Source organism: Chionomys nivalis, chromosome 1 (assembly GCF_950005125.1).
Source record: "Chionomys nivalis chromosome 1, mChiNiv1.1, whole genome shotgun sequence".
In the NCBI taxonomy this organism is placed as follows: Eukaryota; Metazoa; Chordata; class Mammalia; order Rodentia; family Cricetidae; genus Chionomys; species Chionomys nivalis.
In genome coordinates, this window is record NC_080086.1 from 136026862 (window position 1) to 136052117 (window position 25256).

At 44.7% G+C, this 25256-nt stretch overlaps 1 protein-coding gene across 4 annotated transcripts; it reads left to right on the forward strand.

The window, feature by feature from the left end:
* The first annotated feature begins 482 nt into the window (after positions 1–482).
* Positions 483–25126, forward strand: Gtf3c2 (general transcription factor IIIC subunit 2). Of its 4 annotated transcripts, none has more exons than XM_057761567.1 (21): positions 483–863; positions 4415–4477; positions 5784–6482; positions 6623–6944; positions 7198–7326; positions 7649–7925; positions 10499–10593; positions 10848–10925; positions 11612–11710; positions 12157–12384; positions 12536–12647; positions 12845–12953; positions 14851–14876; positions 15417–15546; positions 20991–21135; positions 21221–21382; positions 21527–21614; positions 21835–21963; positions 23074–23223; positions 23527–23634; positions 23984–25126. In XM_057761567.1, the coding sequence occupies exons 3-21, from the start codon at positions 6239–6241 to the stop codon at positions 24200–24202; spliced, it is 2850 nt and encodes a 949-aa protein (XP_057617550.1). In that variant the 5' UTR covers positions 483–863; positions 4415–4477; positions 5784–6238; the 3' UTR covers positions 24203–25126. The 4 variants fall into 4 exon arrangements, with proteins under 4 accessions (XP_057617550.1, XP_057617532.1, XP_057617542.1 ...); XM_057761549.1 differs by having other exon boundaries at positions 6216–6482; XM_057761559.1 differs by lacking the exon at positions 4415–4477 and having other exon boundaries at positions 6216–6482.
* The last annotated feature ends 130 nt before the right edge of the window (positions 25127–25256 follow it).

The window sequence follows — 25256 nt, forward strand, 5'->3', positions numbered from 1 at the left end:
CCAGCCCCCATTTATTATTATGTGTACAACATTCTGCTTCCCACACACCAGAAGAGGGCGCCAGATCTCATTATAGATGGTTGTGAGCCATCATGTGGTTGCTGGGAACTGAACTCAGGACCTCTGGAAGAGCAGTCAGTGCTCTTAACCTCTGAGCCATCTCTCCAGCCCTTATCTGGTTTTAAATGGTTCAGAAAACTTGTTGCACTTGTTTCCTCCATCATAGGCTACCTCCGGAGACGGGAGGCCAGGCAGTCGGGCTGACGAGCCCTTTAGGAGCGCAGCGTACCCACCCAGACTAGGTTCCCCCCGCTTCCTTTTCTTGGCCTCTTTCCAAGCCCTCCTTATTTTCTTCCTATCTCTGCTCATTCACTAGCAGTAGAAAATCAGTAGATCCTCTCCTAGTCCGTCGAAGCTCGGGGTTGCCGTTAAGCAGCAGCGTGGTCTGGCTCTGTTCGCCACAGTCTGAGTAATGGCAGCTCGGAATGCTGGGCGACAGCTAAAGCGCGACAACCTCACCTTCAAAGCTTTTCAGCAAGGCCGCTGGGGAAGCCACGGTGCCGCGCAGGCGCCGACCTCCCCTTCCGGTTGCTGAAATTCCCAGAAGGCTCTGCAGTGTCCCAGGGCCGCGGAAGCCAGGCTCCAGCTCGCGGGCGTCGGAGGGCTCAGCGCTGCGCCGCGCTGCATTATGGAACACAGAGTTTAGTAGAAAACTCGGGAGGGAACGCACTCCCGACCGAGCTTGCGTTTACCTTGTGCCGGGGGTGGGGCAAGGAAGAGCCGCTCCAGGTTTCGTCATAAAACCGCGACCCGACAGGCGGCGCCATCTTCGAACTTGGACTTCCGGAAGGACTTTGGCGCGGGTGAGTGTACCGCAACGGGGTGTGCGGGGGACCCAGAAATACTCCTCCCCTTCTTTCGCCGTAGCGCTAAGGCACTGGGAACCGGTTCCCGATTCCGCTCTGATTCCCGCGCAACGCAGCGCGCCTCCCAGCCTCCGCGCGTCCCCGGAAAACCGTCGCGCTCTCACCTCAGTCCCCACTGTGGCCACTGAGCATCCCCCATCCCTGCCAGCCTCTCTTCCCCCATGCGGTGCGTGCAGCGCAGTAAGCTGGCTCCAGACTTCCGCGCTGCTTACGTTGCTCCCCTTGGGCTCGGTGAACCCGCTGTTCTCAGGCCGAGGGAAATCAGGCTCGCCCGCTGCACAGGCGGGTGGAGAAAGCTGCCCCCACGGCCAGGATTGGGGAATGGCAGGTGGTGGCGTTTAGACTGATTGCAGTTAGTCCCCCTCGTTGTGCTCAGTCCCCTCTTATTGTGTCCCAGCCTTTTTCCTCTCAGTGGCTCTAACCCCGGGGGTTGTGCCCCGCGCGCTGCAACCCCATTGGCGCAGCCACGGGCCAGTTATGTTTCCTTGTCTGGGCTTTTTATCCCGCGGCAAGTTGGCCGTAGGCTGGGCAAGACAGAGATGGCAACCTCACCCCCTCAGGAGGTAATTCACTTTGCTGGAGAGGTTTAGGATATAATCAGATAGGTTTGCCCTTGGGGGCATATTGTTATATAAATTTAAACAATCTTTTGCTATCGTTGCCTTTTACCGGTTTCACCTGTAGTGCCGTTTTCTTAGAGTTTTAGATTGTTCTTTTCAAGTTTACACTCCTTAGTTTCTAGCAGTATAAACTGAGTAACGTGAGTTGCAGATTTCTGTGCAAGTTAAAATAAAAATGCAACTAAATGGAAGTGTTCATTTGTGTACTCGTAAAATTAGTTATCTGATATGTCACTAGTTGTATGATAAAAATACTTTGGGGAACAGTGTATGTGAAGTGATTCCATGTTTATGATGTAGTGTTATCTAATTGTTTTTCTTTTACCCAAATAGTCAGGTTAGCAGCCTGAAGCAGCAAGGAAAGCAGACAATTTGGGAATGTAAAAACTCTTAACTAGAGTTTACTGAACAGTTCTTCCTTTACTGCCTGTCCAAAATTTGTGTTGTAAACTCCTTAGTAGAAATTACACCACTCAGCGGGCATTGGTGGCATTTTTGCCTTCAATCCCAGCACTCTGGAAGGAAAGGCAAGATCTCTGTGAGTTCAAGGCCAGCCTGGTCAATTAGAGCTAGTTTCAGGATAGTCAGGGCTACACAGAGAAACCCTATCTCAAAACAAACGAATGAAAAAATAAACCACTCATTGCCACTTCCTTTCATAAGAAGTGAGTCTTCTAAAGGATGTTTTTGTATGTTGAACCACCTGGTGGAAAATCTATGAGCTAATTGTTGTATTTACCGTGCATCAGATTTGAATATTGAAGTAAATCAGGCAAGCAACAAGTGCTCTATACAAACTTTCAAGGAAGATAGATTTTGTCTTATTCACTACAACCAAAATATGTTTTTTGTTGTTGTTCATTTTGCAAGGCCTTTGTTTTAGACAGGTTTTTATTCCAGGTTGGCCTTGAACACCAAATCCTTTAGCTTTAGCTCCTTGGGGCTGAGATTACAAGTATTCACCATCACGGCCAACTGAAACTTTAAAATTTGACATTAGAATCTGTTTCATAAATATATAGTTACCATAGTTACTTAATTTCAATTTACCGTGTCACTGTTGTAAATACTGGCAGTCTTTCGATATCACAGCTTCTCTATCAGAAAATCTTCCTCCCTCCTTTCTTCCTTCCCTCCCTTTCTGTTCTGGGTATTGAATCCAGGGCTTTGGGGGGTGCTAGGCAAGTGCTTTATCCCTGAACTGCTTGTCTAGCCCATAGGAAAGAATTTTATGCTATTGCCTTTACATGAATGACTTCCAGCTTAGTAAAGACTTTTTCTCAAGCCTTTCTTTATTTTCTGACTTCAAGTTTTTTTTTGTTTTTGTTTTTGTTTGAGAACTCTGAAGTGGGCCTGATGCCGTTTCCTCTATAAGAGATGAGATGTGCCGGGTGGTGGTGGCGCACGCCTTTAATCCCAGCACTCGGGAGGCAGAGGCAGGCGGATCTCTGTGAGTTCGAGGCCAGCCTGGTCTACAGAGGGAGTTCCAGGACAGGCTCCAAAGCTACAGAGAAACCCTGTCTCGAAAAACCAAAAAAAAAAAAAAAAAAAAAAAAAGAGATGAGATGTACATAGATGTACTTTTTGAAATTTAGCGCTGTCACTCAAATATTTTTGGTCTTAATAACTTTTTTTGTTTTGTTTTGTTTTTTTGGTTTTTCGAGACAGGGTTTCTCTGTGGTTTTGGAACCTGTCCTGGAACTAGCTCTTGTAGACCAGGCTGGTCTCGAACTCACAGAGATCCGCCTGCCTCTGCCTCCCAAGTGCCGGGATTAAAAGTGCGCGCCACCACCATCTGACTCTGGTCTTAATAATTCTTTATTGATCATGTTTTTCTTTTGCACAGTAAGCCATTTATTTATTTTACGTGTGTGGGGGGCTTTGCCTGCCTGTATGTTTGTGCACCACTGGAGTTTTGGTTGATTGTGAGCCACCACATGGGTCCTGGCAACCAAATTCAGGTCCTCTGCAAGAGCAGCAAGTGCTCTTAACTGCTGAACCATCTCTCCAGCCTTCTACTCCTCGCCCACGCCTTCTTGATCTATAAATTGATGTCTTCCTTATTTCAGTATTTGGAGTGGGGAATGTTTGAGAGGGCACAGGGTCTTACTGTATCTCTGATGGTCTGGAAGCCTCTATCCTCTTGCCTCTGCTACCTTCTACTGATGGGATTACAGGTGCCTACCACCTAGTCCTCCCTCTCTTCTATTAATTTTTTTGTGTTTAATATAGGGTCTTAACTATATTAATGTAAACCAAGATGGCCTTGGATTATAAGTATTATATGCCCTTACATTTGCCTTCTTTCTTAAAACCTAAATTATTTAAACCAGGGATGGTGGAGCACTTTTTTTTTTTTTTTTTTTTTTTTTTTGGTTTTTTGAGACAGGGTTTCTCTGTAGCTACGGAGCCTGTCCTGGAACTAGCTCTTGTAGACCAGGCTGGCCTCGAACTCACAGAGATCCGCCTGCCTCTGCCTCCCGAGTGCTGGGATTAACGGCGTGCGCCACCACCGCCAGGCTTAATTCCAACAGAGGCAGGCAAATTTTGGCAGTTCAAAGCCAGGCTGTGGCAACATAGTGAAACCTTATTTCAAAAACAACAGCAAAGCCATAATTACTAGTTGTTAACCCCTCACCTGTCCTCCATTTATGTCATTTTTTTTTTGTCACTAACTCTTTTTCCCTCTCTGCAATCTGTGGCTTTTATCAAACCTGCCCTTCATCTCACTTTTTAGCAGTATAGTTTTAATTTGCTGTTTCTCTTCCTGTGGATATAATTTCCAAGAACTTATTTTTACTTAATTCCTTTCCCTATGGCTGACCGTTTACTCAAACCATCTTGCCATTGTTTTCTCTTGTTTCCTAGATCCTGTAGTTTTTGTGTTTGCTGAAAATTTTCTTCTGTTTTCTGGAATAGTTCTTTTGAAAGGTACTTTTCAACTTTTTTTTCTTCCTGTCCTGTCTGTGAATAGATCCTACATTGGATTCTTTTTTTACTTATTACTAGTTTTGAATGAGATACAGGTCTTCAAAGAGCAGCGCTACCATACGCAGTATCTTTAGCTTATGAGGTTGCATTGTGTCCTCACACATGGGTTAGAGATTTACTGCTGCCATTGCTAGAGGTACTCGTAAGGAGGGGTGGGGGCCTGAGCGTGTATTTGTCTTTTAGAATTTTTGTGAGCACACTTTTCCATTGAGGCTGATTAATTCTTTATCTTTTGTCTTAACCTATGGAGGGTTCCCTTCTGGGATTTGAACTATTTCTGCCTCTTGTCAAAGGCAAACAGGTTGCCCTGACCAAAATCTAGATCCTTACAAAGTTGTATTTGGCCAATTTTTTTGTTTGTGGTCAATGTTTTACTTCTGCCAATCTCCTTGGTCTGTGATTATCTATCTGATTTTTCTGGGTTCATAAAGATTTGGGACACTTTAGTCCATTTTTTGATGTGAGGAAGTTCTTTTAATGTGATAGGATGATTTTTAATTATATTCTGGCCAGTAGGCACCTCCTCTCCCCAATTCAAATGTACATTGATGGCTAGATTCCAGAAAACTAACTCTCGTCATGATCTCATGTAGCCCAGGCTAGCCATGAACTTCTGCCTCCAATCCCCCAAGTGCTAGGATTTCATAATGTGCTATCCCACTTAGTTCAGTACTACTCTTATTCTTAAGGAAATCTGTCCCTTTACTAAATATTCACAGAAGTGGATGTTGCCTCTGGGTACCCTACATTAGCTTGGTGTCAGTTTTATAGTATCTGGCAACTCTGTATATCTAATCATTAAGAGACTTGCTGTATTATATCCCAAGCTGGTCCCAGATTCCTTTTGCTTCAGTTTCCATAATAGCTAGGACTTTGCTCTGCACCGTCACACCTGCTTGGGAGCTGTTATTTAGTCTGTTTTTTAGGAAGTTACAATTCTTCCCTAGAGGTGCATAATTTTCATCTCCTTTTCCCTTGTGGTGGGGAATCTGAATATGATTTATTTTATTATTTTTAGTAATAACTAAGTTAATTGAATATTCACTTCCATATCCTTGTGAAGATATATGAGGCTTAAGTAATGTTCATAAAGTATAATGTTTGGTATATAGTAAGCAGTTAATAAACGGTAGCTTATTATTGTTTACTTATTGTCTGCTACATGAGAATGTAAATCTCAAGAAGGTAGCATCTTGCCTGTCTTCTGTTGTTGTTTTTTTGTTTTTTTGTTTCTTTTCTGAAACAGGGGCTTGTGTAGCCCAGGCTAATCTCAAAATCAAAGCACCTCTCCTGCCTCGGCTTCCAGGGAGCTGGGGTTACAGGTGTGCACTACTATGTTCAGCTCCTTGTTTGTCTTGTCATTTACTAGTTCCCAAAACAATGCTTAACATAATAGTTGTATGTTGGGGGTGCATTTGTTTGTTGAGGGGGCACACATGAGAATGTGGAAGTCAGAATACAACTTGGACACGTTGGTTTTCTCCTTACAGCTTGCCATGTGGATGGGGGATTGAACTCAAGGCATCTACTAAGTCATCTTACCACCCCAGTAGTTATTTGAATGAGTGAATGATCGATCCGGATGCTTGGTTCTGGTTGTGGGATGAAGGGAAGGGAAAAATCTGAGCCCCTACAAATATCTTCAGTGTTCCACTCATTGTTGTATCTCTGTATGCAGGGCAGCCATTTTGGGGGGTGCTGATGGATACCTGCGGGGTCGGCTATGTTGCCCTGGGGGAGGCCGACCCCGTGGGAAACATGATTGTGGTAGACTCTCCTGGACATGAAGAACTAAACCAGCTGGATGTCAAGGCCTCCTCAGAAACATCCAGTGTGGAGACTTCCATCGAGATGTCACTGCCTACTCCTTTGCCTGAGTTTGAGGATTCTTCTGACAAGAGGCTTCCTCCAGAGCAGGAAAGCCTCACCAGGTTGGAACAGCAAGGTATGTGCCTGGCCCTTGCTCTTCTTGTCTTTGCTTAGCATGCTGAGCTCATGGGTTCTTACAAACTTGGGTACCATATACTGTACTCCAGAGAACCTTGAGCTCTGATCCCATCTCATAGACCATGTTCTTCTCTACAGATCTTTCTTCAGAGATGTCAAAGGTCTCAAACCCTAGGGCTTCAAAGCCTTCCGGGAGGAGAGGTGGTAGGACACCAAGAGGCCCTAAAAGGCCTCAGCAGCGTAAACCTCCATCCACCCCTCTGGTTCCTGGTCTCTTAGATCAGTCCAACCCTCTGTCTACCCCCATGCCTAAGAAACGAAGTCAAAAGTCCAAGGGAGACCTGCTACTTCTGAAGTTGTCCAAAGGCCTAGATCAGCCAGAGTCTCCACATCCAAAGAGGCCCCCTGAGGACTTTGAGACCCCTTCTGGGGAACGACCCCGTCGAAGGGCTGCCCAAGTGTAAGGATTCTGGGGCACAGCCTGGTGGAGGGGTGGTGGTGGAAGGGGAGGGTGGGGCAGATGTTGGAGAGATGGGAAGACTGGTGAGGTGTCAGGTAAGTAGGGGTGGTGTCTGGGTTCTGGGCGGGGCAGCCCTTTAGCTCTTACAGCCACTTTTGTGGTGTGTGTTGCTAACTTTTGGATCTAAGTGATTTCTTTCTGTACCTCATACTCCATCACATTTTTTGTTTGTTTTGTTTTTGTTTTGAGACAGGGTGTCGCGGCCTAACCCAGGTTGGCCTCGAACTTGCGATCCTCCCACCTCAGCCTCTCGAGTGCTGGGATTGCAGGCGTGCGCCACCACACCTGGCTCTCCATCACATTTTTCACAGACTTCCCCCAGGTCTTCATTGCTTTTACCACTCAATATATTTCAGTGTTTATGTGCCTTTCCTTCTTTCCCTTGCCCTTCATGTTCTATGTGGTAGAGTAAAGAATGTATTGGCCTAGAATTAGAAAACCTAAACTCATATTCCTTGATATCTGGCTTGCCTATGCCAAATCACTTAATTTCCTGGATTTCTGTTTCTGCTTCTGTTGGAGGGAAGGGGAACTGGCAGCTGCTTCCCAGCATTTCTGAGATCAGTAAAATAATAATAAAGTCTGGAAATGTGGGCTCTGTTCAGTGCTTGTGAGCATGGCTCTGACTCCACCCTGTCCCACAGGGCACTTCTGTACCTTCAGGAACTGGCTGAAGAGCTCTCAACAGCCCTGCCTGCTCCGCTGTCAGGTCCTAAGAGTCCCAAGGTGAGCAGCCCTACCAAGCCGAAGAAGACCCGGCAAGCAACCTCTCAGGGTGATGAAGATGGCAGCGCTCGGGATGAAGACTTTGTTCTTCAGGTCGAGGGTGAAGATGAGGAAGAAAGTGAGGCCCCAAGTGAGAACTCATCTGATCCTGAGCCTGTTGCACCCCGAAGCACCCCACGAGGACCCACTGCAGGGGTAACTTGAGTTGATGTAAAAGTATGGGGAAATGAGAATTTTAGGAAGCATCGAGTACCCAAGAGACCTTTGCTCTTTCATAACCAAAACTAGTACCAAAAGAGGGAAAGACTTCAAAAATGTGATGTATTGGGGAGGTTATAGGGGAAGAACACAGTGAATAAAATGGTTCACGCCAGAGTGTTTCCTGCTAGAAAAGGATCCTGCTTCTCTACTGAATGCTACAAAATGACTTAGAGATGGGGGAGGGGAACTGACTGCACAAATTTCACAGAGGGACGACACTTGCTGGGCCTTGAAGGGCAAGTACAGGTTTCCAGGGGCGGTGGTGCTTCCCCAGAAGGTGATTGCAGCACATGAGCAGGGTCTAGGTGAATGATGTTGTAGGGAGGATGGAAGGGCTTGCACTAGTACGTGCCAACACATGCTGGTTTTGACTGAGAAATACATAACATAAACATATCTATACTGTTGTGTAGCTGTCATTACCAGCCATGTCTGGAACTTTTTATTCTTTGTGGTACTGGGGATTGAACCCAAGCACTCACGTATGTTAGGCAAGTTCTCTTTTCTTTAATTTTTTTGGTTTTCAAGATAGGATTTCTCAGTAGCTATGGAGCCAGTCCTCGATCTCACTCTGTAGACCCAGCTGGCCTTGAACTCACAGATTTGCCTGCCTCTGCCTCCAAGTGCTGGGATTAAAGGTGTGCGCCACTACAGCCCCACTTTTCTATTTTAAATTTTGAGACACAGTTTCACTCAGTTTCCTAGGGTGGCTCTAAATTCACTGTGCAGCCTAGGCAGGTCTTGCACTTGCAATCCTTCTGCCTGAGCCACCAGTCCTGAGAATTTCCAAAACTGTTTTTAACATTTCCAGCTAAAGCTGCAGACTCTTTTTAAGTTGAAAAAGAGCATTGGTAAGAAATAGGACAAACTGCACTTGACATTCAAAAGCTTTCATTTATCCAGATGAAAGTTTGCAGAGTCCTAAACCAACCAATGAAACAAGCAGAGGTGAGACCCCTTTAGGGAGATAAGAGAATTCACAGGACTTGGAGAGAGAGAAAGAGAAAAGGGAGAAACTGGTGCGTTCCAGCTATGGAACATCAGGTGAAGTAGATGTTGGGGACAAGATGAACTGCCTTTCTGATAGGTGGAATTTGGGAAGTGCCTATGGGCTATGAGTCCATAGTATAATTGTATGGTCTCCCAGTGCTTTCCTTGCCTTGAGAGCACATTTAAGGGAGCACTGAGACCCTCAGTAATTAAGAAACTGATCCTTTGAGATCAAAAATATTTATTTTTTAAAAATAAAAATGCAACAAATCCAAAATATTAAAAAGTATATATGTCTATATATGTCTGTGTATATAACATATATATTATACATATGTATTAAGAATATCATCTAAATAGTGTGTGGGTACTTGAACGCTACAGAATGAGTATGGAGGTCAGTAGACAACTCGGAAATCAGTTCTTTCTTCCTTTGTGGGTCCTAGGGATCCAACCTAGGACTTCAGACTTGGCAACAAGCACTAAGCATGCTGAGCCATCCTTTTAGACATGTTAGTAACTTTTTTAGTCATGTTCTTATACTGCAAGCTGGGCTTTAACTCTGTTTAGTACAGACAGGTCTCAGACATGATCCTCCTGCAGTTGTCTTAGTACTAGCATTGCAGATGTGCACCATCTCAGCCAGCATAGAAAGGAAGAAACTTGGTACACATGCATAGTGTATGTGCATGGGGGGGGGCCTAGAGCTAGACCTTGAATGTCTCCCTCTGTTATTCTCCACTGCTTTTTTTAAAAAGATTTATTAATTATGTATGTATACAGCATCTGCCTGCATGTATCCCTGCAGGCCAGAAGAGGGCACCAGATCTCATTACAGAGGGTTGTGAGCCACCATGTGGTTGCTGGGAATTGAACTCAGGACCTCTGGAAGAGCAGCCAGTGCTCTTAACCTCTGAGCATATCTCAGCCTCTCTCCACTGCTTTTTTGCTTTGTTTTGTTTTAGATCAGGTCTCTTTTCTCCCCCAAATGCTGGGGATAGAAGCATGAGCCACCATACTTTTATTCACTTATTTCTTAATTTAATTGACTTCTGGTTTTTCTTTTTACTTTAGTCCTTGATTTAGTTCTGTAGATCTACAACTTGTAGAAAAGTTGTGACAGAGCCAAATTTATAATGTTGTAAGCTTTATAATTGGGCTTAAAGGTGATAGTCATCCCTGGAATATGGGTGAGATTCCAGGACTGTGTGTGTAAAGAGTGCTCTCCTTGGCCTGTCCGAGGAGTGAGTGTCTTTAAAGGAGTGCAGTGGGAGGAATCACTAGCACTGTCCCTCAGGGCAGGAGTTTCGGCACAGTGTACGAGAGTCCTCTGGGGAGAAGACCAGAGAATGCTTCAATAGTTAGAGTTTAATTGGACCACAAGTCTATGTAGATGCTAATAGGGCAGTTGGGAGGATACGTAAAAACCAAAGAAAGTTAAAAAGTGAGAAAGAAAGCTATCTTCTGGGACTTTCTCCAACCTAGAACGTTTATACTTTCTGTAATTTGATCCTCAGAAGCAGAAACCACACTGCCGGGGCATGGCTCCCAACGGCTTACCCAATTATATCATGGCTCCTGTTTGGAAGTGCCTGCACCTCACCAAGGACCTGTGAGCTTTGGGGACGGGGACTGAGGGTGAGGGGATGGAGGAGGAATATAAGGACCATCTGAAAAGAGGGAAGCCCTTGCTAATGTAGAAAGTGGTGGTAACATCTTTACTGAGAAAAACTGTTGAGGGCAAGATCTTTCTTTACTTGACCACGTTTTAAGGGCTGGTTACTCCCACCCTCACAGAAAATGGTTTTAGACAGTGCCGTGTAGAACCTGTCTCCTTTTCCACTGATGATGCTTCTGTCTCTCTAGCCGAGAACAGCAGCATTCATTCTGGGAGTTTGCTGAATGGATTCCAGTAGCCTGGAAGTGGCAGCTGTTATCGGAACTGTAAGTTGGATTGACATCCCTGAAGCTGTATTACTTTTCCATTTCTGTGATAGGAAAATCTGACAAAAGTGGGAAGCATTTTTTTTTTTTTTTGGCTCACAGAGTCAAAGGCACTTGCGAGTCATGGTAGGAAAGTCCTGGCAGAACCTGGAAGCAGCTGGTTGCTCTTTATCTGCAGTTGGGAAGTCGAGATCAGTGGGTGTTCAGCTATTTTATCCAGTCCAGGACCCAAGCCCATGAACATTTAGGGTGAATTGTCCCATTTTAATTAACCTAATAAAATCATTCACAGACTTACCGAGAGGCCAATCTAATCTAGGTAAGCCTTCACAGGTATGCCCCCAGACTTACGTAATTGGTAATTCTAGGCCCTGTCAAGAAAAACCACCAAAGTCCTTGAAGGAGAGGGAGAGGACAGACAAGTGACAAAGAATTTTTTTTTCTAAAGAATTATGTATACAGTATTCTGTCTGCATATATGCTTGCAGGCCAGAAGAGGGCACCAGATCTCATTACGATGCATGTGGTTTCTGGGAATTGAATTCATAACGTTTGGAAAAGCAGTCAGTGCTCTTAACCTCTGAGCCATCTCCCCAGCCCACAATCAAGAATTCTTTAGTATACAGTGGGAATTCTATGGCGGGGAAATTCTTCTGAGTTGAAGCTAATGTTTTTGCTTCCTGCAGTGAAGCAGCTCCTTACCTGCCACAGGAGGAGAAGTCCCCCCTGTTCTCGGTACACCGCGAAGGAATTCCTGAGGATGGCACAATCTACAGAATAAACAGGTAAAAGATAGCTACTCAGCCCTTTCTCTGATTCTCGGAGAGAAATAGGAAAAACAGATGTTTCGAGGATTAACAGATTAGCCCTGTCCTCTCCTGAGGGCTGGTCTGGTTGGTTTTGAGACTAGAGTCCAGCTGTAACAAGCTAGTCCTCTGTAATGTACAGTATTCAGCTCTCTCCAAGCTGGGCTAGAGATGTTTGGAGACTCAGGCAGTCCAAGTCACAAGATGGCATGTATTTAACATGAAAGAACAGCTTCTTATCTTTGGAAGTGAGCTGGCGTTCATTTCTGAGAGTGAAGGGAGGGAAGCGTGAGTGGGGGCGAGTCCTCCTCCAGCAACAGGCTAATTTTCAGAACCTCGTATAAGCCAGTCACCTGTTCTAGTGGGACTTGCCATTTTGTCCTTCCATTTCCTAATATCTCTGTTACTCTCTGACCTTTCTCTAGATTTAGCTCGATCACAGCACACCCAGAGCGCTGGGATGTGTCCTTCTTCACAGGAGGACCACTCTGGGCTCTGGACTGGTGCCCCGTGCCTGAAGGGTCAGCAGCCTCACAGTATGTGGCCCTTTTCTCCAGCCCAGACATGAATGAGACACACCCACTGAGCCAGCTTCATTCAGGCCCTGGGCTGCTGCAGCTCTGGGGCCTTGGGACATTGCAGCAAGAAAGCTGGTGAGGTGGGGCTGGGACACTGCCACAGGCAGGTGGGTGAGGGAGAAACGAGGCTGGGAAAGGGCTTGCATTGTGCTGAGACGAGACGAGGAAATGGACCTGTTAGTCCTAGGCTTTTCCTACCTACTGTGTCCCATGTTTCTCTCCCCAGTCCTGGCAACAGGGCCCACTTTGTCTATGGGATTGCCTGTGACAGTGGATGTATCTGGGACCTCAAATTCTGCCCCAGTGGGGCATGGGAACATCCAGAAACCCCTCGGAAGGTACTTCTAGTTGACTGTGGGCTAGCTGTTGGAGGTCTTAGGGCTGGAGGAAGGAATGTTAGAGTGTGGTGGGTGGGGGTTTTCCAGAAATCCCATGTCCTGTTCTGAGAGACAGAGCCTCAAGTTTTCTGAGAGGCACCTGAAAGCAGCAAACCTCAGCACGGATCTGCTCTCTCCCCCCCACCCCGCCCCCCCAGGCTCCTCTTCTGCCTCGGCTGGGTCTTTTAGCCCTGGCCTGCTCAGATGGGAAGGTATTGCTGTTCAGTCTGCCGCATCCTGAGGCCCTCCTGGCTCAGCAGCCTCCAGGCAAGTAGCACAACTACTACAGTGGAGCTGGACTCTCAGCTTGTCTAACTCCCGTGACCCAGATAGTCTCGAGCATAAAAGCTTAATTAGGCAGACTTCTGTGATGGAAATATGACTTCAGTTTTTCTTTTTGTTTGTTTATTAAGACAAGGTTTCTCTGTGTAACAGCCCTAGTTGTCCTGGGACTAGCTCTGTAGACCAGGCTGGCCTTGAACTCACAGAGATCCACCTGCCTCTGTTTCCCTTGTGCTGGTGTCAGGATTCCCCTCACCTATGTTTAGGCGGTATCTTGTAGGGGCCATTTGTAGTGATGAGGCGAGCAGGCCTGCTTTTCTTCCCCTCCCAGCTCCCGCACAGCTAGCTTAGCCCCAGAATAATTACACGGAAACTGTATTCTTTTAAACACTGCCTGGCCCATTATCTCTAGCCTCTTACTGGCTCTCACATCTTGATTAACCCATTTCTAATAATCTGTGTAGCACCACAAGGTGGTGGCTTACCGGGAAGATTCTAGCCTACATCCATCTTGGGTCGGAGCTTCATCGCGTCTGACCTACTATGCTTTCTTTCTCCCAGCATTCTGTTCTGTCTTCTCCACCTATCTAAATCCTGCCCTATCAAAAAGCCAAGGCAGTTTCTTTATTAACCAGTGAGAGTAACACATAGATATATGACCCTCCTCCATCAGTATCTTTTAGGAAGAGTTAAAAAAAGGCAGATCCTATTTTTTTTCCCCAACAATACTTAAGTATTTAAAGGGAAGGTATCTGGATTTAAGCCCTTGAGTGTTTGGTGTTTGATAGTCTGTTGGAGAAACAGGTTGAGGCAGACATAGGGCATCTGGCCTGTCCAGTACCGTGACATCATGATGTGATATCATGTACAAAGCTCATTTCCACACTTGAATTACCAAAACATGAAAAAGCTGGTAATGTGTTCAATAGAGTTGCTATTTTGTGTTGAGCCACATTCTTAGCTATTCTTAGCTGCATGCAGCTTAAAAGATTGGACAAGTCTCATAGATAATTTCTGTAGAAAGTTTGAAGATAATAGGGAACTTGGGAGACAGGTGTGTACTTGGATCTCTGTAGGTCCAAGGCCACCTTGAACTTCAAGTGAATTCCAGGACAACCAGAGCTCTGTAGAGAGACCTGTCTGAAAAAAAACAAATAAAAAAAAAAGGTTTGGATATAAAAGGAGGCAGATAAATGAGGATGCCACTGAGTGAATATGGGCCAAAGGAGGTTTTATGTGCTTCTTTTAGTTGATTTTTTTTTTTTTTTTTTTTTTTTTTTTTTTTTTTTTTTTGGTTTTTCGAGACAGGGTTTCTCTGTGGCTTTGGAGCCTGTCCTGGAACTAGCTCTGTAGACCAGGCTGGTCTCGAACTCACAGAGATCCACCTGCCTCTGCCTCCCAAGTGCTGGGATTAAAGGCGTGCGCCACCATCACCCGGCTCTTAGTTGAATTTTTTAAAGCAGAGTCTCATGTAGCCCAGACTGGCCTTGAACTTACCATGTAGCTGAGGATAACTTTGAACTTCTTTTCCTTCTTTTTCCACTTCGTGTTCTGGGATTATAGGTCTACACTACCACACTTGTCTCTGTGTTTAATAACTCTTATAGAAGAGACAGTAGAACATATTTACATAGAAATGTAGGAACAAGTCAGTAAGGACAGAACACATGGATATTGAAAACAGAGTTCTAGAAACAGAATGGAGAGAAGAACATCTGGAGGCGTTAGCGTTTCTCATAGAAGGGAAGCTAGTGTTGGGGAAAGAGTGGGGCAGGTGGACATAGTGAGAGAAAGAAGGGCATTGCTGAGGCGTGAGAGAGGAGCTCAGTCCTGTGGATCCAAAGCATCAACTATCTACTATTCTTGTTTTTCTTCCTTACAGATGCTATGAAGCCTGCCATCTACAAGGTGAGTGAGGAGCCTGTTAGTTTAGCTGAGGCTGCATCTGCCTAGAGCCTTATTTTACAGAGTCTACAGTGAGTCTTTCACTTCTGAAAGTATTCCCTTTCTCATCTGGGTGGTGGGACACGCCTTTAATCCCAGCACTTGGGAGACAGAGGCAGGCAGAACTCTGAGTTAGAGACCAGCCTGGCTACAGAGTGAGTTCCAGGATAGCTAAGGCTATACAGAGAAACCCTGCAAAAACAAAAAAAAAGAAAGAGAAGAAAAACTGATTTGAGGGGGTTGGAGACACTTTGTCCTCTTGTAGAGGACCCAGGTTTGGTTCTTAGCACCTACATGGAGGCTCACAACCAACCATAACTCTGGTTCCAGGAGATCTGCCCCTGCCCCTTCTCAGTTCCGTGGGCACCAAGCAGTTATGTGGTACACACATACCTTCTGACGTAGACACGTAGAATAAACCTTGAGGGGAAAAAAAACTAATTAGAGTCTCCTTTCAAACAGTAAGAGCTCCTAATCCTAATCCCAGCTCTTCTGTCCTTACAGGTACAGTGTTTGGCAACCCTTCAGGTGGGGTCTGTGCAAGCTTCAGACCCCTCTGAGTGTGGTCAGTGCCTTAGCCTGGCTTGGATGCCTACCAGGCCCCACCACCACCTGGCTGCAGGATACTATAATGGTAAAAACCAAGACCTGTTGCTCTCTAAGCTTTTTATATGTGCTTGGGTTTGGATTGTGTCCTCTTTTGATTAAGCGTAACATTATATTATAATTGAAAATCAGAGCTGGAGAGATTGCTCAGCAGTTACATACATTTGCTGCTCTTGCAGAGGACCTGGGTTTGATTTCTAGCACCTACCTATAGCTCACAACTATCTATAACTCCATTTCCAAGGGATCCAAAGCCTTCTGGTCTCAGGGCCCTTAGCATGCACATGGTGCTCAAACAGACATGCAAGCAAAAATACTCATATGCATAAAATAGAGTAAATCTTTATACAAATTCAAGCATTGTAAAAAAAAAATACACAAAGAAGGCCGGGCGGTGGTGGCGCACGCCTTTAATCCCAGCACTCGGGAGGCAGAGGTAGGCGGATCTCTGTGAGTTCGAGACCAGCCTGGTCTACAAGAGCTGGTTCCAGGACAGGCTCCAAAACCACAGAGAAACCCTGTCTCGAAAAACCAAAAAAAAAAAAAAAAAAAAAAAATTACACAAAGAAGAAATGTCACTATAATTTTTCCAGTTAGAAAATTATTGGGTGGGATATAGTTCAGTTGGTAGAATGCTTACTTTACATTTCTTTTTTCAATCCCCACACTCCATAAACTAGGCATAATGTTACGTGTCTGTAATCTTAACGCTTGGGAGGTGGAAGCAGGATGATCAGAAATTCAAGGTTGGGGGTATAACTCAGTAGTAGAGCATTGACTGCAGAATTTTGAAGAAAATAAGTGAGCCGGTAGTGGTGGCACACACCATTACTTCCAGCACTTGGGCAGAGGCAGACAGGTCTCTGAGTTCAAGGTCATCTTAGTCTATAGAGCAAGTTCTAGGACTTCTAGAGTTACACAGAGAGACCCTATCTCAAAAACAAAACAAAACAACCTAAAACTATTTGAGGTTAGCCTGGGCTATTCTGTCCTTATCTCAAAAGAAAGAAAGATGTGAACAACCTCTATAATGATGAGAAAACATTGAATATTTGCGAGTTAAAAGCCAATTCAGAGTTAAATGGGGGTGCTGGCTAGATGGCTCATTAGGTGAAGATATCTGCCCTGAAGCCGGATAACCTGAGTTTGATCCCTGAGACCCCACAACAGGGGAGAAGCAGCTGCTATAGGTTGTTCTCTGACCTCCACACACCAGCTGTGACATGCCTGGACTCACACATGAAAGAAGGAAATATAATAATTTTTTAAGTTAATAGAATAACTGAGGGGATCTGGAGAGGTGGCTCAGTTGTAAACAAACAGTCCTTGCTGCTTTTCCAGAGGACCCATCTTCAGTTCTTAGCACCAGTGTCGGGCAGCCCACTCATCTGCAACTCATCTCCAGGGCATCAGACATCTTCCAGCCTGTCAGGGCACACATGACATACATATTTTAAAAATTTTTTGGGGGGCTAGAGAGATGGCTCAGAGGTTAAGAGCATTGCCTGCTCTTCCAAAGGTCTTGAGTTTAATTCCCAGCAACCACATGGTGGCTCACAACCATCTGTAATGAGGTCTGGTGCCCTCTTCTGGCCTGCAGGCATACACACAGACAGAATATTGTCTACATAATAAATAAATATTTTTTAAAAAAATATTTTTTACTTTAAAGTTTTAGTTTGATTGTTTTTTTTTTTTTTTTTTTTTTTTGACAACAACAACATTTCTTTGTAGCTTTGGAGCCTGCCCTGGAACTAGCTCTTGTAGACCAGGCTGGCCTTGAACTCACAGAGATCCATCTGCCTCTACGCCACCACTGCCCGGCTCAATTAAAAGAATTTTAAGAAGGACTGGACACTGCTAGCTTGTGGTGGCACATGCCTTTAATCCCGACACTCCGAAACAGACAAGAGGATCTCTGTGAGTCTGAGGCCAGCCTGGTCTATATAGCGAGTTTCAGGATAGCCAGAGCTACATAGAGAAACCCTGTCTGGGGGGGGGGGGGGGGATAGTACTGGGCAGCTGAATAAACAGCCCAGAATGTAAAATTGCTGCCAAGCCTGACAATCTGAGTTTGATCCCCAGGATTCTCACAGTCAACGGAGAGAACTGACTCCCTCAAGATGGTCTTCTATACACATGCTGTGGCACACAAATACAAAACAAATTTATATAATTCAAATAAATAATTAGATGGACAGAACTGGTATATACATATAATAAAGTACTCAGCAATTTAGAAAAATGATGTCTCCTGACATATAGCATGGATACAGCTCAGAACAGCTACCACAATGCCTGCTGGTCACTAGTGTGATATGCAGATAGTGGCTTTCCTCATTCATAAAGAGTCATAAGGAATTTTGACAGTGATGGGAATATTTGGGTTCTTGTTTGTGGGTTTTTTTTTCCTGGTGCAAGTACCTGTCAGACTCATGGAATCATGTGCCTGAAATGTACTTAACATAAATGTTTCCACTATGAAATAGAAAAGAGAAAAATTCTCTGATAATACAGGAGTTCATCATGGGAATTTAAAGAAGGACAACCTTATAGTAAAAGATCATACTATGTAAGCTGTTTAATGTAAAGGTGTTGGGGCTGGAGAAGTGGCTCAGTTAAGATCACTGACTGCTCTTCCAGAGGACCTGGGTTCGATTCCTGGCATCTACAGGCAGGTCACAGCTGACCGTAGTGCTCCAGGATCCAGTGTGTGGTGGGCCTGCTGTACAAGGCTATAATCAGCTACTTGGAGCCTGAGGTAGGAGGCTCAAGCTCAAGGAATACATAGGCATTTTAGACACTCAAAAATAGAAAGATTAGCAAGTGCCTACATAATATTCATTAGATTCTGGATATAATCCCCCAGTTCTTCAAATAAGTACAATTTAAAGGTATTTAATTACATATTTTTTACATTTACTTGTTAAATCAAGGAGGGGTGGTGTGTGGAAGTTAGAAGACAACTTACAGAACTTGGTTCTTTTTTTCAACCATGTAGGTAGGATCAAACTCAGATTGTCGGGTTTGGCAGCAGACAGCCTTACTACTGAGCCATCTCTCCTCTTACTGTCTTTAAGTAACAGTCATTTTCAGAGATCAGTGTACTTTCTCTCAAGAAGATGAGGAAATTCATGCCTTTTTAGACCTGCGTCACTCTTGTGTCTGTTTTCTGCTTTTCTCGGATGGTATTTCATCTTCAGGACGCATGGCTTGTGCTGTATTGCTATTGTTACACCTCTCCCAGTACTCCGGATTGAACACAGCCCTTGCATGTGTGAGAAAGCTGCTGTAGCTGAAGTGATCTAATGATTGTCTCCCTGAGATCTCTCAGCTCAATCTCCTGCCTCCGCTGCCTACAATTCACTGCATTGGTTTTGTTTTTTGAAAAAGGTTCATAAATGCTACACTTGCTACGTTTATGTATATAAGATTTTTAATGTCTTTTATCTTTTCTTTTTCTCTGAGTTACATTTCTGAATACCTCTTCTTTGCTAGCCTTGCTTTTTGTTTGTTTTTGGTTTTGTTTCTTTTTTTTTTTTTTCCCCCCCGAGACTGGGTTTTTCTTTAGCTTTGGAGCCTGTCCTGGAACTCACTTTGTAGACCAGGCTAGCCTTGAACTCACAGAGATCCATTGACTCTGCCCCCCAAGTGCTGGTATTAAGGTGTGTGCCTGGGCCTGAGGAGATGGCTCAGAGCTTAAGGACACCACCTGTTCCTCCAGAGGACCTAGGTTCAATTCCCAGCACCCACATGCAGTTTACAACTGTCTGTAACCCCAGTTCTAGGGGATTTGATACCTTCACACCAATTCACATTAAATAAAGTTTAAAAAAATTAAAAAAAAAAGTGTGTGCCACCACTGCCTCACTCGCCAGCCTTGTTTTAAGTCAAGTCGTTTTCTGTCTGTACATCTGTTGTCTCTTCCTCTCCATTCTGTCGTTTTTATTGTTGTAGAGCAGAATTAGAAATTTTCTGGGTTTTTTGTTTTGTTTTTTTTGAGACAGGGTTTCTCCATGTAACAGCCCTGGCTATCCTGGAACTTGCTTTGTAGACCATGCTGGCCTCAAGAGTTCTGCCTGCCTCTGCCTCCCTAGTGTTGGGATTAATGGTGTATGCCACCATTGCCCAGGCAAGAAATTTTTTGTAATGAGCAAATAGTAGTGATTTTAGACTTTTTAAGCTAATTTGCCATTATTGGTGCTAAATTCTGTTATTTGGGTATGTTATCAACCCAAGACGTTGTGTAAATGAATAGGTATGACACTGTTTCAGTATAATTTGCCAGAACAGGCAGCCTAAGCGAGACATTATGGCTGATAGTGACATTGGAGGAGAGCCCAAAGGATGCTGTGAGTGTGAGGCCAGCCGAGGCTGCACACTAAGATGCTGTCTCCAAAGAGTGTGACACTAACTCCATTCCTGTGAGGTGAAGCACGTTTATTCCCTAGTACCCAAGTGAAAACAGGCAAAACTGACTCTGTCAGATCTGCTGGTTGTAGTCTGCCAACTACTATTCTAAAGAGCTTTTAGTTTGTTTGGTTGAGATAGGATTTCATGGTGTGTCCCAGGTCACCCTACCTCAGCCCGAATGCCAAGATTATAAGCATGTGCCACTGTCAGCCATGTGCACTTTTTAAAACTCTTTTTTAGGCCCAAGAGATGACTCAGCAGTTAAGAGCATGTATTGCTCGTGCAGAGGACTTGAATTGTGTTCCTGTGTTCACATCAGGCAGCTTACAGCCCCCTGTAAATCCTCCTCTAGGAGATCCAAAGCCCTCTTCTGGCATCCATCCACTCACATAGGCGCATACCCACACGCAGACAAATACACAAACACATAATTCAAATTTTAAAAAATTTCTTCACTTATTTAGCAGCCGTCAGATACATTCAAACTGAAATTTCAAGTGCAGGTCCAGGACTAAACTGTCGCTTTTAGTTGACGTTGCATTGGGTGTTAGAGCTGGGCAGGAGAACTCAGCTGGTCGTCATCATCCCTGCTCTTTCATTGTAGTTTGGATTTGAGAGTCAGGAGACAAAGTCTGAGAGAACAGAGAACCAGCACCCTTCCTTTAACCACTTTAACACAGTGGTTCCTGACCTCCTAACGCTGCCACCCTTTAGCACAGTTCCTCATGTTGTGGTGACCCCACCATAAAATTATTTCAACAGGCCGGGCGGTGGTGGCGCACGCCTTTATTCCCAGCACTTGGGAGGCAGAGGCAGGTGGATCTCTGTGAGTTCAAGACCAGCCTGGTCTACAAGAGCTAGTTCCAGGACAGGCTCCAAAACCACAGAGAAACCCTGTCTCGAAAAACCAAAAAAAAAAAAAAAAAAAAAAAAAAAATTATTTCAACAGTTCTGGATCCGAATGTAAATATTTTTGGAGATAGAGGTTTGTCAAAGAAGTCACGACCCACAGGTTGAGAACCACTGCTTTAATGTCTACGTATTCTATCCCTACTTTAGGCATGGTGGTTTTCTGGAATCTTCCCACTAATTCACCCCTCCAACGGATACGTCTCTCTGATGGCTCCTTAAAGCTGTACCCCTTCCAGTGTTTCCTAGCCCATGACCAGGCTGTCCGTACAATTCAGTGGTGCAAAGCCAACAGGTACAGAGTAGGAGGGCTGTGGAAGGGGATGCTGTAGCAGGCTGCCTCTTCCATATTGGCTCTGATGTGTTCTCCCGTCTTTCAGTCATTTCCTGGTTTCTGCGGGGAGTGACCGGAAAATCAAATTCTGGGATCTTCGGCGACCTTATGAACCAATAAACTGTATCAAGCGCTTCTTGAGTACAGAGCTTTCCTGGCTGCTCCCCTACAATGGTGTCACCGTGGCTCAGGACAACTGCTATGCCTCGTACGGCAAGATGAAGCTATGAGTTGGGACAGGCTCTAAGGGTTGGAGCAGAAATGAGAAAGGAGGGTTGGGTTCTGAATTTGTAGGAAAAGGATTTATTATTCTTAGAAGAAGGACAGTTTATTCTATCTCTCTTTCTCATAGTTACGGACTCTGTGGAATTCATTACATCGATGCTGGTTACCTTGGTTTTAAGGCCTACTTTACTGCTCCACGAAAAGGCACCGTCTGGGTGAGCTGCTCCTTCTTCCAGCTTTAGTATGCAGGAGATGCTCGTTTGCTCACTGTAGTAGTCAGGGCACAAGGAGGAACTAACGGTATAGGATAATTCCATCATTAGGGATTTGAGTTGTTTCTCCGTATCTCTCTCCCCAACCTCACACAGTATAGTCACCATCACAGGCAAATGAATGAGTGGATGGATGAAATAAATTTGTCTCTCTTCCTATTAGAGTCTTTCAGGTTCAGACTGGCTCGGGACAGTAGCTGCAGGAGATATATCTGGGGAGCTCATTGCAGCTATTTTACCTGACATGGCATCAAACCCAATTAATGTCAAGAAACCTGCAGAAAGAAGATTTGTGAGTATACGAACATCTATCTATAGGTCATAATCTACTTGCCTCGTCAGCTCTTGGTAGAATGCAAACTAGTGCTTGGTCTCCAAGCTCTGATACTGTCCTTGTTATGGCAAGGAATTCGGTATAATCTTCTCTGCCCTTTTGGAACGGAGCATGTGTGTTTGTTTGTTTGGTTGGTTGGTTTTTCAAGACAGGGTTTCTCTGTAGTTTTGGAGCCTGTCCTGGAACTAGCTCTCGTAGACCAGGCTAGTCTCGAACTCACAGAGATCCGCTTGCCTCTGCCTCCCAAGTGCTGGGATTAAGGGCATGCGCCACCACTGCCAGGCCTGAACATGTTTTTTTAAAAATTGTTTCCATCATATTTATTTTGTGTATATGTGTATGGATGGTGATGTGCATGCCAGAAGGCAACTTTTAAGTCAGTTTTCTTTCTCTCTCTGTCTCTTTCTCTCTTTTCTCTCCGTCTCTCTGTCTCTCTGACTCTGTCTCTCTCTCTCCACCATATAGATCCTGAAGATTAAACTCAAGTTACCAGGCCTAGCATCTAGAGCTTTTACCCACAGTTACCGCACTGTCTCCGGTGTTTTGTTTTGCTTTGGGTTTTCAAGACAGGGTTTCTCTGTGATAGCCCTAGCTGTCCTGGAACTTGCTTTGTAGTCCTGGCCTCAAACTCACAGAGATCCGTCTGCCTCTGCCTCATAAGTAAAGGGGTGCACCATTCACAGACTGGCATGGAGTGTATTTTTACTCTTACTACTTTTGAGACTTTGCCACACACAGTAAGCCAGTTTACTTTCTGCTTTTGTGTTCAGTATGTTAAAATCTAATCTCAGGTGGTGGTACATGCCTTTAATCCCACCACTCAGAAAGCAGAGGCCAGCCTGGTCAACAAAGCAAGTTCCAGGACAACTAGGGCTACACAGAGAAACCCTGCCTTAAAACAAACAAACAACAAAAAAGAAAAACAAAAGAAATCTAAGGCTAGAGAGATGGTCTGCTAAGCCCATGTGCTGAATTTAGCCCTGAATTCCTCATACTGGCATGTGTGAATGCATGCAGTTGTAAATAAAAAATAAAATTGTAAGACACTAATGTTTGGTCTTCTCCTAGCCTATCTATAAAGCAGATCTGATAGCATACCAGGACAGCCCTGAAGACCAAGATTCCTCGGCCACCTCTGAGACCCCCAATCCTCCCAAAGCGAGAACGTATACTGAGACCATCAATCACCACTACCTACTCTTTCAGGATACAGATCTGGTAAGCTGTGGCTACAAGTCAGTGTGGCATTAGAAAAGGTAGAAACTTGGCTGGAGAGATGGCTCAGAGGCTAAGAGCACTGGCTGCTCTTCCAGAGGTCCTGAGTTCAATTCCCAGCATTCCATGGTGGCTCACAACCATCCATAATGCGATCTGGTGCCCTCTTCTATCATTCAAGCAGAACACTGCTTGAATGTACATAATAAATGAATGAATGAATAAATAAATAAATAAATCTTAAAGGAAAAGATAGAAACCTTAAGATAACAGGCAATCCTAATGAATTCTACTTGTGTTCCCCAGAGTTCCTTCCACAATCTACTCCGTAGAGAACCGATGCTGCGCATGCAGGAAGGAGAGGGGCATTCTCAGCTTTGCTTGGATAGGCTGCAACTTGAAGCTATTCACAAGGTGAGAGACTAAATGGCAGCAGAGACGGCTAGAGGAGAAGCAACCTTGGTGACCTGGGTCATGGTACAGAGAGCTCATTTATTGATTATCTCATGGTCTAGTTCTGATAGTGACTTGATTTTATTTGGTTGGTTGGTTTTGAGTGTTCCCTCTATGTAGCTCTGGCTCTCCTGAAGCTCACTTTGTAGACCAGGTTGGCCTGAAACTCACAGAGATAGAGGTATATATCTTCCTGTCTTTTGGGTACTGGGGTTAAAGGTGGGTGACCTGTTTTTAAAGCTCACACATCTAGGGGTCACCTTAAGATACAACTTCTGAGGCTCTTTTTGGTTTTCTGTTCTCTTCACAGGTACGTTTCAGCCCAAACCTGGACTCCTATGGATGGCTGGTATCTGGGGGGCAGTCAGGGCTGGTTCGGATCCATTTTGTCCGTGGACTCACTTCCCCGCTGGCCCACCGTGTACAGCTTGAAAGCCGAGCCCACTTCAATGCTATGTTCCAAACCTCCTTTTCAACTGAAGGGCCTGGTTTCTCTCCAACCAGCCATTGCCTTCCCCCCAATCCCTAGTCTGGTCCACACAGAACCTCTTGGATTGAAGTCTGCCAAGAACAAATGGCCCCCATGCACAGAGCATAGGACCTGGGCCCTTCCTGGACAGTGATGGTGCCAGGCCTAGATCTTTAGGCCTACCTGCCCAGAACTCCTTAAATCCCTCTCCTTCCACAGACTTCTATGGTCACAGCTCCCTGCAGGTAGGGGGGCTCCCCCTCTACAACAATTCCTATGCCTAAAACCGTGGCTCACAAGAAACACTCAGGCCTGACCTAGGCTTGGGAGTCAAATTGCTCATATTGAGCATATTGTGAAGGAGGTAAAGCTAAGTAAAGGTACTGGGTGTTTTTGAGACCACTTGTGAGTGGGTGTTTGGAGAGTCGGAAAGGATCTTCATGAAGGCTCCTGTCGAATTCCAGGATTTGATGTTATTGCCTTCCAATCTTCCTTCCTCTTTAGAATAACCAACACACAGGCCCAGTGGGTGACAGTAATTTATTGGACTGAAGCTGCTTGTTATACTTTAACTGAGGAACATCCTAAACTCCCTATCAGGACAGCGGCCAGCTCCTAGTTGCTCCTGCTTATGAAATATCCCAATCATCGGTCATTTGACACTACTTGAACACTCCTAAATAGTAGTGTTTTTAAAATTTTTGAAGCTGGGTATAATGGTGCACACCTGTAATCCCAGCACTTGGGAGGCCGAGGCAGGAGGATCATAATTTTGTATTCAGTCTGGGCTATCTCATAAAACCAAAAAGTAAGAAAAAAAATCTTCCTTTATATCAAGTCAAGAGTATACCTCTATTAATTTTACTAATGGTCATTAGGAGATGTAGTCATTCCCTGTGAGTGCCCTTTTCAGTACTTAACAGTAGCTATCATGTGTTTCTCAAGTCATTTTTTCTCTAGATTAAATATCTTTAGTTATTTCAATCATTCTTTTACAAGTCATGATTTTTGATCTTCATGATATGGTCACACTGTTGACATATTAAACATGTTTAAACTGTATAGAAAGTATTTAGAACCCAATAATGTATTGTCATCTGGATAGAGTCCTCTC